Source organism: Lissotriton helveticus, chromosome 6 (genome assembly GCF_964261635.1).
Source record: "Lissotriton helveticus chromosome 6, aLisHel1.1, whole genome shotgun sequence".
In the NCBI taxonomy this organism is placed as follows: domain Eukaryota; kingdom Metazoa; phylum Chordata; class Amphibia; order Caudata; family Salamandridae; genus Lissotriton; species Lissotriton helveticus.
Window position 1 is genome coordinate 154,157,062 of NC_136067.1, and position 14,275 is coordinate 154,171,336.

At 45.9% G+C, this 14,275-nt stretch overlaps 1 protein-coding gene across 1 annotated transcript in view; it reads left to right on the forward strand.

The window, feature by feature from the left end:
* Positions 1–14,275, forward strand: part of DNAH14 (dynein axonemal heavy chain 14) — a 1,144,348-nt gene that overhangs the window by 683,983 nt on the left and 446,090 nt on the right. Inside the window, exon 58 of the mRNA XM_078647362.1 lies at positions 13,220–13,411. Within this exon, the coding sequence (XP_078503488.1) occupies positions 13,220–13,411 (192 nt within the window). The remainder of the gene's footprint in view (positions 1–13,219; positions 13,412–14,275) is intronic.

A 14,275-nucleotide genomic window follows, 5' to 3' on the forward strand; every position in this document is an offset into this window, starting at 1 on the left:
CGGCATTGACCTGTCGGTTCATAGTGAGTGATGAGTCGAGTACGATGCTGAGGTTTTTGGCATGATCTGAGGGGGTAGGTGGGCTTCCGAGGGCGGCCAGCTACCAGCTGTTGTCCCATGCTGATGGGGTTGTTTCCAAGGATGAGGACTTCCGTCTTCTCGGCGTTGAGCTTCAGGCAGCTGTTGGTCATCCAGACTGCGATGTCTTTCATTCCATCCTGGAAGTTGAATTTGGCGGTGGTTGGGTCTTTTGTGAGGGCGAGGATGAGCTGGGTGTCGTTGGCGTAGGATTTGATGTTGAGACCGTGTTGTTGGATGATGGCTGCGAGGGGGGCCATCTAGATGTTGAAGAGGGTCGGGCTCAGAGACGACCCTTGTGGGACTCCACAGGTGATTTTCGTGGAATCGGAGAGAAAGGGTGGTAGTCTGATCCTTTGGCTTCTGTAGATGAGGAATGATCGGATCCAATCCAGGGCTGTTCCTTGTATGCCTGCGGTATGTAGTCTGGCGACTGGTGTGCGGTGGGAGATGGTGTTGAAGGCCGCCGATAGGTCGAGTAGGATGAGGGCTGCGAAGTGAGTCAGAAGAATACTACATTTCTGGATCACCGATAAGCAGTACAGATATGCTTTTGGACATGCCAGAATTGTTTTTCCCATACAGTTGACAGTGTACATTAGTGTGTCTCTGGAGTCTGTAGGCCCCAAATAACTCAACTGTGCCTTAAGGCAGCCTTTCCCATAGAAATACAATGGAGTGTTACTACATTTCAGTCAGTAAAACACACTGATTTCCCTACATGTGTACACCCCATTATAAAGCCTGTTCTGGCTCACCACCCAACTCTGCCTAGTCCCTTCTGTACCAAGCTACCTGTGCACAGCTCCTGCGCACGCCAGGAGTCTCCCAATCACAGCTCTCACACATGTACAGACATGTGTACACACATGTCTACATGTAGCCAGCCCAGTGCCCCTTACCCTGACTGTGTCGCAGCTGCCTTTTCTCACCGGGCAGACACAGGCGATAAACACACTCAGTCCATTTCACCATGCATTTACTGAGGGCGAGTCCCAGGTTATGAGGCTCTCCCACTGTAAAAGGCCAAGGTGATCAAAAAGTGAAAAATCAGGGCAGATTAGATGGTTAGGACCACCTTCTCACACACAATAATCTGCAAGTTTGCAGCACCTCTTTTTCAATTAAGCAATAGAGATTGATGTGAGGCGAGGCAACAGAGGGAGGCGGTGCGGGAATCAGTAGTTGGACCCTGCTGAGGCCATGGAGACAACAATGTCAGCAGGGATGGCCTTGGCTTGGACTTGGGCAAGCTGGGCCCAGGCCTGGGGTGCCAGATATTCCGAGTGGCGCAGCAGGGAGCTGCCTGATTTAATGTCATGTAAAGAAGCAGCTTGTCCATCCCACTTGGTCTCAATCGGGTCCTTTTAAAGACTTTGTATTCCGCTCTTAATGTACTTCAGCGTAGTTGTTAGCACCCCATTAACCCCTTGCCCTCCTCCCATCTTCCTCACACCTCCTGCTGTCACACCACAACAATTCCCTACCCCCTCAACAAACACCAAATGTTCTTTCTGCCAGGACACTGTCCTGGTCAATCTTATTTAGGGTGTGCCCTCAGTGTCAGGCCCACGGATGGAGGTTTAGGGCCTGCGCCCAGTCACATCAGTGGTTGCATTGAAACCGAATCCTACACAAGCTTGATGTGAGGTGATGAACGCTGAGAGGGTAAGCCAGAGCCTTTAACAGCACCCTCAGGCTCTGGGTTATGAAGCTGTTCCAAGGTGAGTGATGGTGCTGTAATGCAGCTATTAGATGTGTGGTCTCTGGTAGGAGCAGGGTGGTGCTGAAGATGGGTCTTCCCTTTATTGGGAAGCTACAAGAAGGTGGATATATTTTCAGAGTAGATTGTAAAACCATGTGCTAGGTTCTCCCACCTGGGGGGAGATTAGCAGATATCTTATGCACACAAATCTATCCAGGAGGAGAGCCAGATACCTGATGTCTGATTGCGAGGAATGGGCTACGCGGGGGCTTCTCAGCATTAATGGGGCTCAATTTCTGCCTTCATACCTGCTTGTACCATTGTCCACACAAATACACATTACAGCATCTCCTGTAGGGAGATGGCAGGGTCAGTGCCGCCCACGGGGCCAGGGCGGAAGCCGATCATATATCTGTGACACCATGTGACAGCAGCATGCACAAGACAAAGCTATAAAGTCAGTGTAATTGGGAACAGGGGTCTAACATCTACCACATGTTTGACCAACTCTAATAAGACATCTGACATAACAGACAGCCCACAGTGATGGGTAAGTCCAATCACAAAAAGTCTAAATTGCCCTTTGAGACCTAACATACACAGGAAATGGCTGACTGTGATTCACAAGCAAGCAGGCAGGAAGCACAGGACACTGGAGGACTAGAAGACAACCAAGATGTAAAACCACTCCTAAAATTGATGCAACAGTCTCTCGTCAATTGACAGTAAGATTGATTCACTTACTTCTAGGATGGACATCATGAAATCCACAATGGATAAATAGGAAAGCCGTCTTATGACTGCAAACTACGCATCTCAGACCTAGCAGTTTACAAGAAAAAATAAAATATTTGAATATGGAAAAAGTCCTACATCTTAGCAAAGTGAAAAATAAAAACTTTGAAGCCAGATCTAGGTGCAATAATCTCCAGATAATTGAAATACTAGAATCCACATACACTAGTACCTATTGACCGCAATGCTTGGAAAATACACTTTTTCCTGCCTCTTAGTGGAGCAGGCGCATTGCTCCCTCATCCAGAGACCCTCACCAGTAGCTCCTCGGCACCATGTAACCACCCTTCTCCTAAACTACAGAGACATGTTGCTTTGATTGGCGAGGGAAAAGAAAGATCTGTGACATGACAGCAACACCATCACTAAATTCCTAGTTTCCACGATGGCTGTGCTAGAAGCCAGATATGAATATCTTCCTCTTAAAAAGAAGCTACAGCCTGCCCTTGAGTGCTCCGTGTTCTACCCCAACCTGATGAGATTGATCATACAAGGCAAGCACCGCATATTCCACAAATCTCAGAAGAATGAAGGATTCCTGAGACCCAGATGCCTGGTGGCCATCAGAGCAGCCTCTGCTTTGGCTAACATTAGTGATGTTGATTAAATGTGCTTATTACGCCATGCCATTGATTTTGTCACTCTAGACAGTTTGGAGCCAGTACCAGGGGAAGGGGAAGAACTGACCAGAACCAGTTTTGGAGGTAGGTCAGGAAATTTCTTCACACAAAGGCTGCAATCAGGTATAAAAACAGGACCTTTAGAACCACTCATCAGAACACTCCCCCACAAGTAGGGCTGCCCTGCTTCTTCAGGGAGCATCTTACTGTCTGAAGAAAGAAGATTGGACCTGCTTATCTTGATCCCAGGCTACCCAAGGGTCAGTTGGTTGACCTGAGTGAACTCCAGAGGCCTCCTTGCCCCTTCCCAGCACAAATCAGACCTGCCTAAGCACGGCTGCTGGCCTCTACTGGAATGAGTCCTGATCCCCAAGAGGTGCCCTTACATCCTGGACAATTGGATGGCATCAGTAGAAGCTCCTCCTGAAGCAAAAGGTTAAAATCCTGAAGTGTGGGCCCTCCAAGACTGCAAATGGGCCTTTTGCACCAAAACTTCGACACCTCTGATGACCACCAACACAAAGCTCTGGGCAGACCTACTCTTTGTGTGGACAGCAACCGTCCACAACAATTAACCAATGAGATCAACCAATGTGATGCTCCGGCATTGACCAGTTTTGAGCTACAGCAACGATCATTATTGACACTTGACCTGCTCTTCACTTCAAAAGCCTCCTCGTGGCCTCCTCCAATGCAAACAGAACTCTTTGCACCAGACTTGAGAACGGTACGGTATTCAGTTTCATAAACTTTATTTGGTTTACCAAATCATTAAAGTTTAAAAAATAAAACAATAATTAAAATGCTATTATACAAATTCACTTATCTTCAGTCTCGAAATTCTACTTTCAGATTAATCTATTTAACAAGTAAAACATTAATTAAAAAAAAATTAAATACATATTCTCCATCAAAAAATCTTATAGCCAGAAACATTGATAATCACACGTATAGTAAAAAGTACATTGCCAATGATAAAACAATGTACACATATTTTTTGTTGCAGCAATTAGTCAAAAGATCATAGGAAGGCCAGCTAATCAATCTGTTAGAAGCAGCTTACAGCAAATACAATAGTATTAGAAGTATCAGTCTTTAAAATCATACAAGCAACCCAATAATGCCTGACTGTCAAATTCAGGCATATTGGTCGAATCAACTTCCTTCGGAAAAAGAGGTATTCGGTACAGAAGAACAGAATATGTACCTCTGTTTCTGGAACTAGGCCACATGCAGGGCACATAACTGACTGCTTGATTGTTGGCCCATGGGCTAAAATATATTAGAGGTAGACAGCCCAAACAAAATCTCGCATATAAACGTTTCGCTAACGGTGGTGAGATCAGTTCTAAAAAGGGCTCAAACTTTGGGAATGGCTTAAAGCTTAAAAACTGGGTAGTTAAATGTCCACTGGTCATACTCGCGACATATTGATCCGTCACATATTCCCACTACTTACATTTTACCCTAGTTAATTCTTCTCTACTAACCCCCTCAGGACTTTCCCACAAACTTGCCATTCCCCGTGGCCTGCACCAGAATGCAACATGTTGGAACCATGGGATTCTTTTAGCACCTCTATTCTTCAGCACTTCCCTCAATGGCTCACGATAATTGTTTAGCTCAGGTGTAGTGCTAAAGTATAACCAATACAATAAGGGTTTTATTTAAGCCACCTCCACTATTCTTTTTATCCCAAGATCAAAAAACAATGAGGTAAACAGGGTACTGGCTGGGACAGAGACAAGGGATCTAACATATGTATTGTCACACATCACCAATTTGTGGGTGTTTGAGTGACCCCAAAGCTCTGCCCCATAGAGTGCAGTACTTTGGGCTTTGACTCGATAAACCTCAAAAGCAGGGGTTAGTGACCGATTCCGGTTCTGTTTGTGAAATCGAGATATTGATTTAGATTTATGGCATAGGTTTGCCAAGTTGTGTTTCCCATCCTAACAAATCTGTCAACATAACCCCTTGGGAATCAAAGCTTTTTACCCTCTCATGGGGTTTTTCAGCAATTCTCACTGCCCGTGTTCTAACCTTAACCTTCCCAAAAACCATATATTTTTTTCTCTCTATGTTCAATTCCAAGCCCTGAGTTACAAAGAAACCCAAAAATGTGTCTTATAGGTTCTGAAGCCCCATTGGGGTCCTGGAAATGAGTAGAGAGTGATCTACAAACAGCAAGATTGGTATCTCCATGCCATTCCGGGATCAGCGTGAGGTTTAAACTGTACCTCTGTATCCCTTTTTGAGTTTTAGGTCATTTTGTTTTTGCACTCAGTGTAGGCAAGAAAGTAAAACACGTCATCTTCCGCTTCTTTAGGAATGACAACAGGAAAACGCAGAGTTCAAATTTGCAGGGACATGTACAGGCTGACGACAGGGGTCACAGGCAGCAGCAGTGTTAGAGATGAGAGACAGCAAGAGTAAAAAAAGGACAAGAAACAACAAGAGAGGAGAGAGATAAAACGGAGCAAAGTAGAGGAAAAGGAGGAGAGCAAGTCGGATATAAAGAGAAAGCAGCCATGATGTAAACAAGAGAGCATTAAGAAGAGAGAAGATAGAATGGAAGGATGTGGAGGACGGGACAGAGGAAAAAAAAGCAGACAAATGATAAAACGGAGACACAGCTAATCACTGCTAGAGAGGGATAGTAAAGAGCCAAGATCGAGGGGAGAGAGAGCAGAGCATGGATAAAAGTGAAGAGAAAAAAGGGCAGGGCTAAAATGAAATGAGGGCAAATCAGAAATACAGGGTGTGACAAAGATGACATAAAACAATTAGAGAGGTGAGAGGATAGACTCTTAAAGCAAAGACTTAGGGGGCAGACAACAGATCAAGGTTAGAAGATAGAGACTGAGGCAGTGAGAGTGTTGAAAGTGGGGCTCACCGGAGGAAGAAGTGAGCGGTGGCCTCCTTGGCAACATTTTCAGCACCTGCATTTATTTTTTTACAAATTAAGCACTGCGGAGCTAGTATCTTCAACATTAGCTGTTATCCAGTCCAGGCTTTCAGAATATAATGAAAGACTCTCTATATTGTACTGGTGTACTCTGTAGAGTATATACTAGACAAACTGTATACACATGTGACCAATGTTGTAATAAGTATGTGTTTACTGTTTTTTTGTATGTGTTTAACGATAAATATGTAGAATGGTGATTTGTCTGATGATTTCAGCTGCGGTTTTGAGATCTATTGTGACATCAGTTACTAGATGACCCCTTTAAGAGTTTTCATCTGATGTGGCAGGCATAACATTTCAAGGCTAGTTCACCATTCTTTTGGTTCTGAAAGCATGGAACGCTGAAAAGACGTAGGGCCCGATTCACAAAAGTAATCTGAGACAAAATCCTAACGTTACGACTTTTGGTATTCACAAAAGGGATTTGGCAGTAGTAAAGTTAGGATTTCTAACTTTACTACTACTAAATTGAGAAAAATCCTAACTTTACGACTTTCGGTATTCACAAAAGGGATTTAGTAGAAGTTAGGAATCCTAACTTTACTACTACTAAATGCCTTTTGTGAATACCGAAAGTCGTAAAGTTAGGATTATATCTCAGATTACTTTTGTGAATCGGGCCCATAGTGATGAATCTGTGGGGTTTTTACCCACCAGCCAACCTTTGTCCTTGAGAAGATGTTGTTAAATGCCATAGACTGTACGAAGCACAACAGGGAACTAATCATGGATTTGAAGAACGAGAGAAACATGGTCACATTTTCATGCACCATTATCCGTGCGATCTTCGGCTGGCTGGGTGAGGTGCGGACCGGGGCGGCAGGCGGATAGAGGCGGAGTGACGGTGGCCGTTGACCTTGGCGGCATAGTGGAGACACAGAGGGGCTTTGCGTCTGCACATTGACGGAAGAAGGGAGGAAAGCGGACTGCGGAGGGGATTGCCTCGTCACTGTGCTTTGCTAGTTGTTGCCTGCTGGTGGTGGCGTGCGTGAGGGAGCAGAGGATCTATCATTGCAGGACACTGGAGCTTGTACAACTTTAAAATTCTGGCGCTACACACAAGTTTCTGCGCAAGGTGTCCCTTGCTCGCTATCTACCATTTGAGAGACATTTATGATTAAACAGCCGCTGCGTGGGTCCAGAAGCAGTTGCCTTACTATACTGAGCCGGTGGCAGCATGGGCAGGCCGGAGAGGAATCAGCCTAAGCTAAACTTTGACGCGAGGAAGTCTGCAATGTCATCCTCACAACCCCCGCCGGACACAGAATCGGCTGGGGCCTCGGGAGGGCCGCCGAATTTAGAAACTACATTACTGGCCATGCAACGAACATTGCAATCCATCGAGGGCACGATGGAGGCGGTCAACCTCAGACTTGATCATATGGCTACGCAGTTCGATAGGCAGAATGAGAGAATGAACGAGGTGGAGCAGAGAGTTTCAGCCACTGAGGATGGCCTAGCCACAGTAAATACTAAAGTGTTCAATAGGGAGCGGGTACTGGCGGTTATTCAGAGCAAGAATGAGGAGTTGGAAGGGCGCTCTCGGCGCAATAACATCCGCGTCACGGGGCTGCCGGAATCCACGAACGTTGGCCAAATGGAAGACTTCATGGAACGTTTAATTATTGACTTATTTGGAGCTGAGCACCTGTCTAGTGTATTCATAGTTGAAAGAGCGCATCGTTCCCTAGCGAAGCGGCCGGTGCCTGGTGCGCCTCCCCGCCCCGTCATTGCACGCATACTCAATTATAAGGACAGAGATGTAATTTTACGTCTGGCACGAGAGAAGGGCACCATAGAGTATCAGGGCAGCAAATTGGAGTTTTTCCCCGACTTCACGGTGGCAGTGCAAACGGCGCGAAAAGAATTCAATGGGGTGAAGCAGCTACTAGAACGGAAGAGATACATGGGTGTGCCCTCCTTTTTTATATCCTTGATCATCCTGCTTTATAAGAACCAAATTGCAAGGGTGCAAGTGAACGGTCATGTGTCGGCCCCATTTTCTGTCCAGAGGGGAACTAGGCAGGGTAGCCCGCTCTCACCCTTACTATTTGCTATCATAATGGAGCCTCTAGCATGTATACTGAGACAGAGATATGCGGACACGGCATTATGATTCCCTCTTCGATCGCTGGCGATATACATGTACGCCGACGACATGGTTTTGTATGTGAGGGAGCCTGCCCAAAATCTTGAAAGAATATTGCGGGAGTTCATTTGGTTCGGGCGCTTTTCTGGCCTCACCATTAATTGGGACAAGTCCATAATATTGCCTCTCACAGAAGTCACGCAGCCGTCTCCATTGGAATTTCCCTTGGCATGGGCCACAGAACCTGTTCGGTACCTGGGAATCTGGGTGCATAGAGATGTCCAAGAGGTGACCAGAGCTAACTACGGAGTAACTTTATCAAAATTGGAAGATCAGGTGACCAGATGGATACGATTGCCACTTTCGTTTGCTGACCGGGTCTCTCTGATTAAAATGGTGGTCCTGCCTAAGTTTCTGTACTATTTCGTTAATATACCAATAGCCCTGACATCTCATTTTTTTGCACAGCTTCAATCATTGTTACTCACGTTAGCCTGGGGAGGGAAGAAACCACGAGTGAAGTGGGATACCCTAACAAAGCCATACGAATTGGGTGGGTTTGCTGTGCCAGACATGAAACTATATTATCTATGCGCTCAGGCTCACTTCGCCACTTATTGGCTTTCGGCACCACCTTACACGCCACATGTGGCGCTTGAGGCCAGCGCAGTGCTGCCACTACCCCTAAAGGCGATGGTGGTTAATTCTCATTCGGTATACGAGAAAGGTGAGGTGGACACGGTACAGTGCACTTCTAAGGCATGGGGGGAATTGGGCAAGCGTTCGAACAAACTACCACTTTACGCACCGGGAATGCCGTTGCTATACCATGCGGATATCTCGGGTACGAGTGAAGTGGGAGCATTACAGTTGCTACAGGGGACCGGAGCAAATACTATGGGAGATATTTTTCCGAATACTCAGTTTCTCCCATTACAGACTTTATTGGATCAGACGTCGACGGTAGACGGTGGCTGCTTGCTGGGGAGGGAGACGGGCGCCCGATGTCAAACTCTGGCTACAGATATAGCATATTGTCGTGATCAGTTGGCTTGCTACTACGAAGAACTACCTGCTACTTCGCGCCCGTTAGATATTTGGGGCCCTTATACTGAGTACATGCTATCTAAGCTGGACAATGATTAATGCATGTTGAATGCGAGAGCGCAGTACCTGAGTGGGTTACTCCGGTTCTTCCTAAATGAATAGATGTCCGCAGTGGAGTTACGATTGTGGTATTGATATTCCCTGTCTCAGCATGTGAGCGGTCATTATACACTTTATGTCTGAGGCCATTTGACCCTGCCTACATTGTTCTAAACTGCGATTCACTTCCTTCAGGAGCCTTGGGTGTCTGACCCTGAACTGACTAATGCCTACACCGCTACTGTGATACTTTTGAAGTACTGATTACCTTGCCTATCTTCTGATGTTCTGTACTATTGACTGCTACCTTGATTGGATTCCGGGGTTGTTGGGGGAGGGAAGTTGTAAGGTTTGGCTGTTACTAAGGTATAACCTAAATAAGGCTACTTGTAACTATATTTTGACAATGCAAGACTTTAGATTGACAAATTGGCTGGTTGTAATGACACGATATGGATTGATGCTGATTTGCTTTGACGTGATTGCTCAAGCATGAATATCGAATTGTATTTCGGCCGGCCCTCTTTGCGGGTTGTAGGCCAAGTGCTGTGTTCTTGCATTAAGGTACAATAAAGGTCTTTAAAAAAAAAAAAAAAAAAAAAAAGATGGAGCCTAATGGAACTTAAACGAACCCACTTGAGCTCCTCCATTATTGATTTACTGCAGGTGGCCTGTGAGAAGTTGGCCTTGTATATGATGTCCACTATTCTAGTGGGCACCTTGCACCAGTCCAAACAACCCTTATAGTGATGGTTGTAAAGTCAACCTTATAGACCAGCTATCCTAGTGGTAGCATGGACAAAAGCAGCCTTAGGCTAAACTCAAGAGGGCATGCGAAGCCAGCTGATTTACCATATGCAATCCCTTTAATACCAAATGAAAGGACACCACACAGGTTATATATTCAAAATATATGTATTTATTTCTAAATCAATCCTCTGAACTCTTTATGAGGGCAGAGGCACAAGCGCATAACAAGTAACTCAATATAACATGCAATAAGTTGCACAATATGGATAGGCCCTGGTGGCCCGCTAAACCATATACTAAAATAGTGGTATAAGAACCATATCACGAACAGTTGGAAGGCCTAGGGCCTTGGGAATCGCTGGGGCTACACTGGACTAACAGTAGTTAGGAAGCAGGAGGCCCACGGGATGCGTGTGCAGAGTCTAAATGCACACGCTTGCACACATAGGAGTCAATGAGTGCGTAAAGTTAGAAAGTTAAAGATTTAGGAGTCTTCCGACTGGACTAGGAACTAACCACTTAAAACTAGGACACTAGGATAGTCAATCTTCACAGGAGCACCGAAGTACTCGCGTTACTTCACCCACAGGAAGCGGGTGCATAGGTCCCAAAGTGTGTCGGGTTTCGTCGTGGATTCCTATGGAGCCTTGGAGAAAAGATGCTGCAGGCGACCAGGAGAGAAGAGTCCGGTTGGAACCAAGGGCGGATCGAGGATGAGGAGTACCTGAAAGCAGAGGGGACAGAGTCTGGGTCACTAGCCAGTGACCAGGATGGAACCAGGAAGGAACCAGGCAATGTCGGGAAGCAATCAGACGATGTTGTGAAGCTTGTCTCTGCTGCCACCTGGATCAGGAGGTGTCGACGACAACCAGGAGCTGGGCACGGACTGTCCCACAAAGACTCTCGCTGTCGGCGGTGTGGTCTTCCGGATTGGAGTCAACAAGCCTTGGCAAAGGAAACCCACGCAGGATTCGAAGAGGGCTTCTTACTCAGGCCAGCAAGGACTGAGGGGCTTCTCCTTTGCAGGGAAGCAAGGGCCAGTCTGGAGCAACCAGACCAGCAGGGTACATTTCAGGTTTCGTCATCACAGAGACCACTAGCCAATGGGCAAGTGACCGGACAGACGCGTCGAGCAGGAAAATGCAAAAGGGCCCCACGCAAAACTCGTGGAGTGTGGAGGGCTGATCTTCGGTGCAGTTGGTGCTCAGGGCTGGGGCTTTTCAATCTCCAATGCACAACTTCGAGGGTGCCTCTGAAGTTGCACGGAAAGCAATTCTCTGGCTTTCCAAGATGGCCGGTCCCACATCTCGTGTTGCCTCCACGGGTCTCAGCTTTGCTGTGGCTGTGGATCGGGCTGAAGGAAATCTGGAAGTCCGAGTCTTGTCAGGCTCTGTGTTCGGGCTCCGGCGGGAGCAACGACAAAGCAAACCGTTGAACGCTTGATGGTGCCTGCTTGCACAGGGTGGTCACTCCTTGACCACAAGGGACATTCTTCAGTCTTCTACGTCGAGTAGGATGTCGAAGGTCCAGAGTTTCGTATCAGAGTTTCAGTCAGGATAAATCTAAAGTCTTGGGACTCAGCTCCTACCTATATACCAAATCTAGAGGCTGGATTACCTGCTAGGTCCCTCCTATGGGTGTGACCCAGGAAGGGGGTTATTACACCCCTTTCCCTTTGTCCAGTTTCGTGCCAGAGCTGGGGCTGGAGTGCCCCAGCACCGGTTTGAACTGGACTATGCATGGGACACCTTGTGTGCCCCAGGCAGTGTCTCATTTCATTCAGCCCTCCCTGCCCCAATACACTACAGACTGTCTGGGGTGGTGCTAGCACCTCGCTGTGACAGGAAACCTATTGTCCAAGCCTCCCTCGCTGGAAGGACTCCCAGCAGCAGGAGGTCAGACTTGTGTCTGTGGCAGCGGCATCCATTTTGTGATGCTGAGGCTCTGGTTAACTTTAACCGGGATTAGTGGAAGTAACATGTCTTCTCCCTCTAGAAGGGTGGAATGCTACCCCCGTCGCCAGAACTGGCGAGGGGGTAGTATTCCAAAGCGTATGACACCTTACACAACATGTTTTGATAAAGCCAAACCAAACATAGCATTTAACCGCGAGGTTCATAATGTACTTAAGAGTATATGGTATGGCTATATCATAGAACAGCTATAAGGACATGGTTCCGAAAGCTGCAGACAGGCTCAGCTCATGCTAGAGCACCATCTCACATAAAACCAAGCACTCCGCCTCCAGGATTGTTAAGGCCTGCCATAGGAGTGACTTATAGGTGCATATGTGTCTATATATAAGGGTAGGTATAGGACTACTATACCTAAGCAAGGGGTGATTACACAACCTTGCCCCCGCTGAGTGATCAGCCAGTTGTGTCAGTTTGGATGGCCAGCCAGGGGTGGCAAAAGATATGCTGCAGCCCCCGGTAGGCCTTGGGTGCACCTATGCCCTGGACACCTATAGTACACTATACAGGGGCTCATAAGGTGACCCAATATCCAATTAGTTATGTACCTAAAGTACATGGAGTCCATTTTACAGAGAGAGCAGATAGCCGGGGGCCCTGATTAGCAGGATCCCAGGCCAACTAAGTCGAAAACCAGCTAAACACAAGGCAAAAAAATCTGGGGTAACCATAGTCAGGTATCCACCTTCCTACATGGCCCATCAAGATTATATATTTAACAAGAAAAAAAGCCACTGACAGGTCAAGCAACATCAGGGCCATGGTACTGTGTTGCAAATTTTACCTTGGAAACCCAAAAGAAAACAAAAGCCAAAGCTTAATCTCTTTTCACCTTAATAGTACCAAGAAAAAAATATTTTACAAAAAATTATGTGAATTACGTTTACAATTTTGAAAGTCTGATTTACAGTAACAATATTATCAAAGGTTAATATCACTCTCAGGTAATTATTGAAAGGGGAATTACTCTACATGAGTTACTAGTACACAGTATCCTTTCTCTCGAATAAAATGCCTTGTAATTATTCTGTTTTTGGTGTGCTCTATATAAATTGTAAATAATAATATGTTTTGCACTCTTCTCCATTTTAGCGTGTGCACAGCAAGCTCCATATCGTTCTAGCTACTAGTCCAGCAGGACTGACATTCCGACAGCATTGCCGCAACCATCCTGCTATGGTTAACTGCTGTACCATTGACTGGTATGACAAGTGGCCTGAAGAAGCCCTACTGAACGTGGCACACAGTTATTTCAGCCAAGAGGACTTTGTCGATGATAGCCAGGTAGGCTTCTGTTTCTGCATTAGTAGCACTGCCCTAATTTTGTCAATTCATCACCAATGTATGATGCAACATATTTTTATTTTAACATCCTGTAGCAACATAGGTCCTGGAGGACTTGAGCTATGTCATGATCTTGGGCTTTATAAAGAAGACAAATTTGCATAAAATTAATATACACAGAAATAATTTACATAATCAGTGGTAACCATTAGACTCTGCCTTTAATTCACAAAAATTATGACCAGGATTGGGGACTGCTACTCTGCTGGTTGCAAACACAGGGATTGGGGCTTACAAGGGACATGAGACTACAATGCCTGTGTGTGCATTTCAAAAATAGTTTTTTTTTAAAGCAGCCCAATTCCTTGAAGAGCATTGGGCTGTATTTACAGAAAAAGGTTTTCTGTCACCATGATTCTTCCCCATTACCAATCAGTTACCTACCCGAGTCGGTCATTTATCAATGGTTTGCAACCAGGATTACGGTCGAGAACAATTAGTTTATAGGGTTCGGAGTTGGTAGGTACCCCCAAAACACCCCTCTTGCAAATACTAATTGGTAACCATTTGTAAACACATTTCGCGCCAAGTGAACATCTCTTGTATTGGCAGAAACCGCTGTTATGGTGGAAAGTGCATTGAAAGTTTGATGGACAGCTCAGTCAACAGGATGGAGCCGTACCGCAAACCTTCAGTATTTTTTTTTTCCAAATGCAAAATCCCAAAGCAGGATTTTTATTTTGAAAATAAAAATAACCAATGACCCACTTGCCATGGAAGATGTCTCTCCTAGCATAGGGGTCATTTGCACATTTTCACTGTCCCCTACCACCGGGTATTTTCCTGGTGTTGAAGGACAGTGAT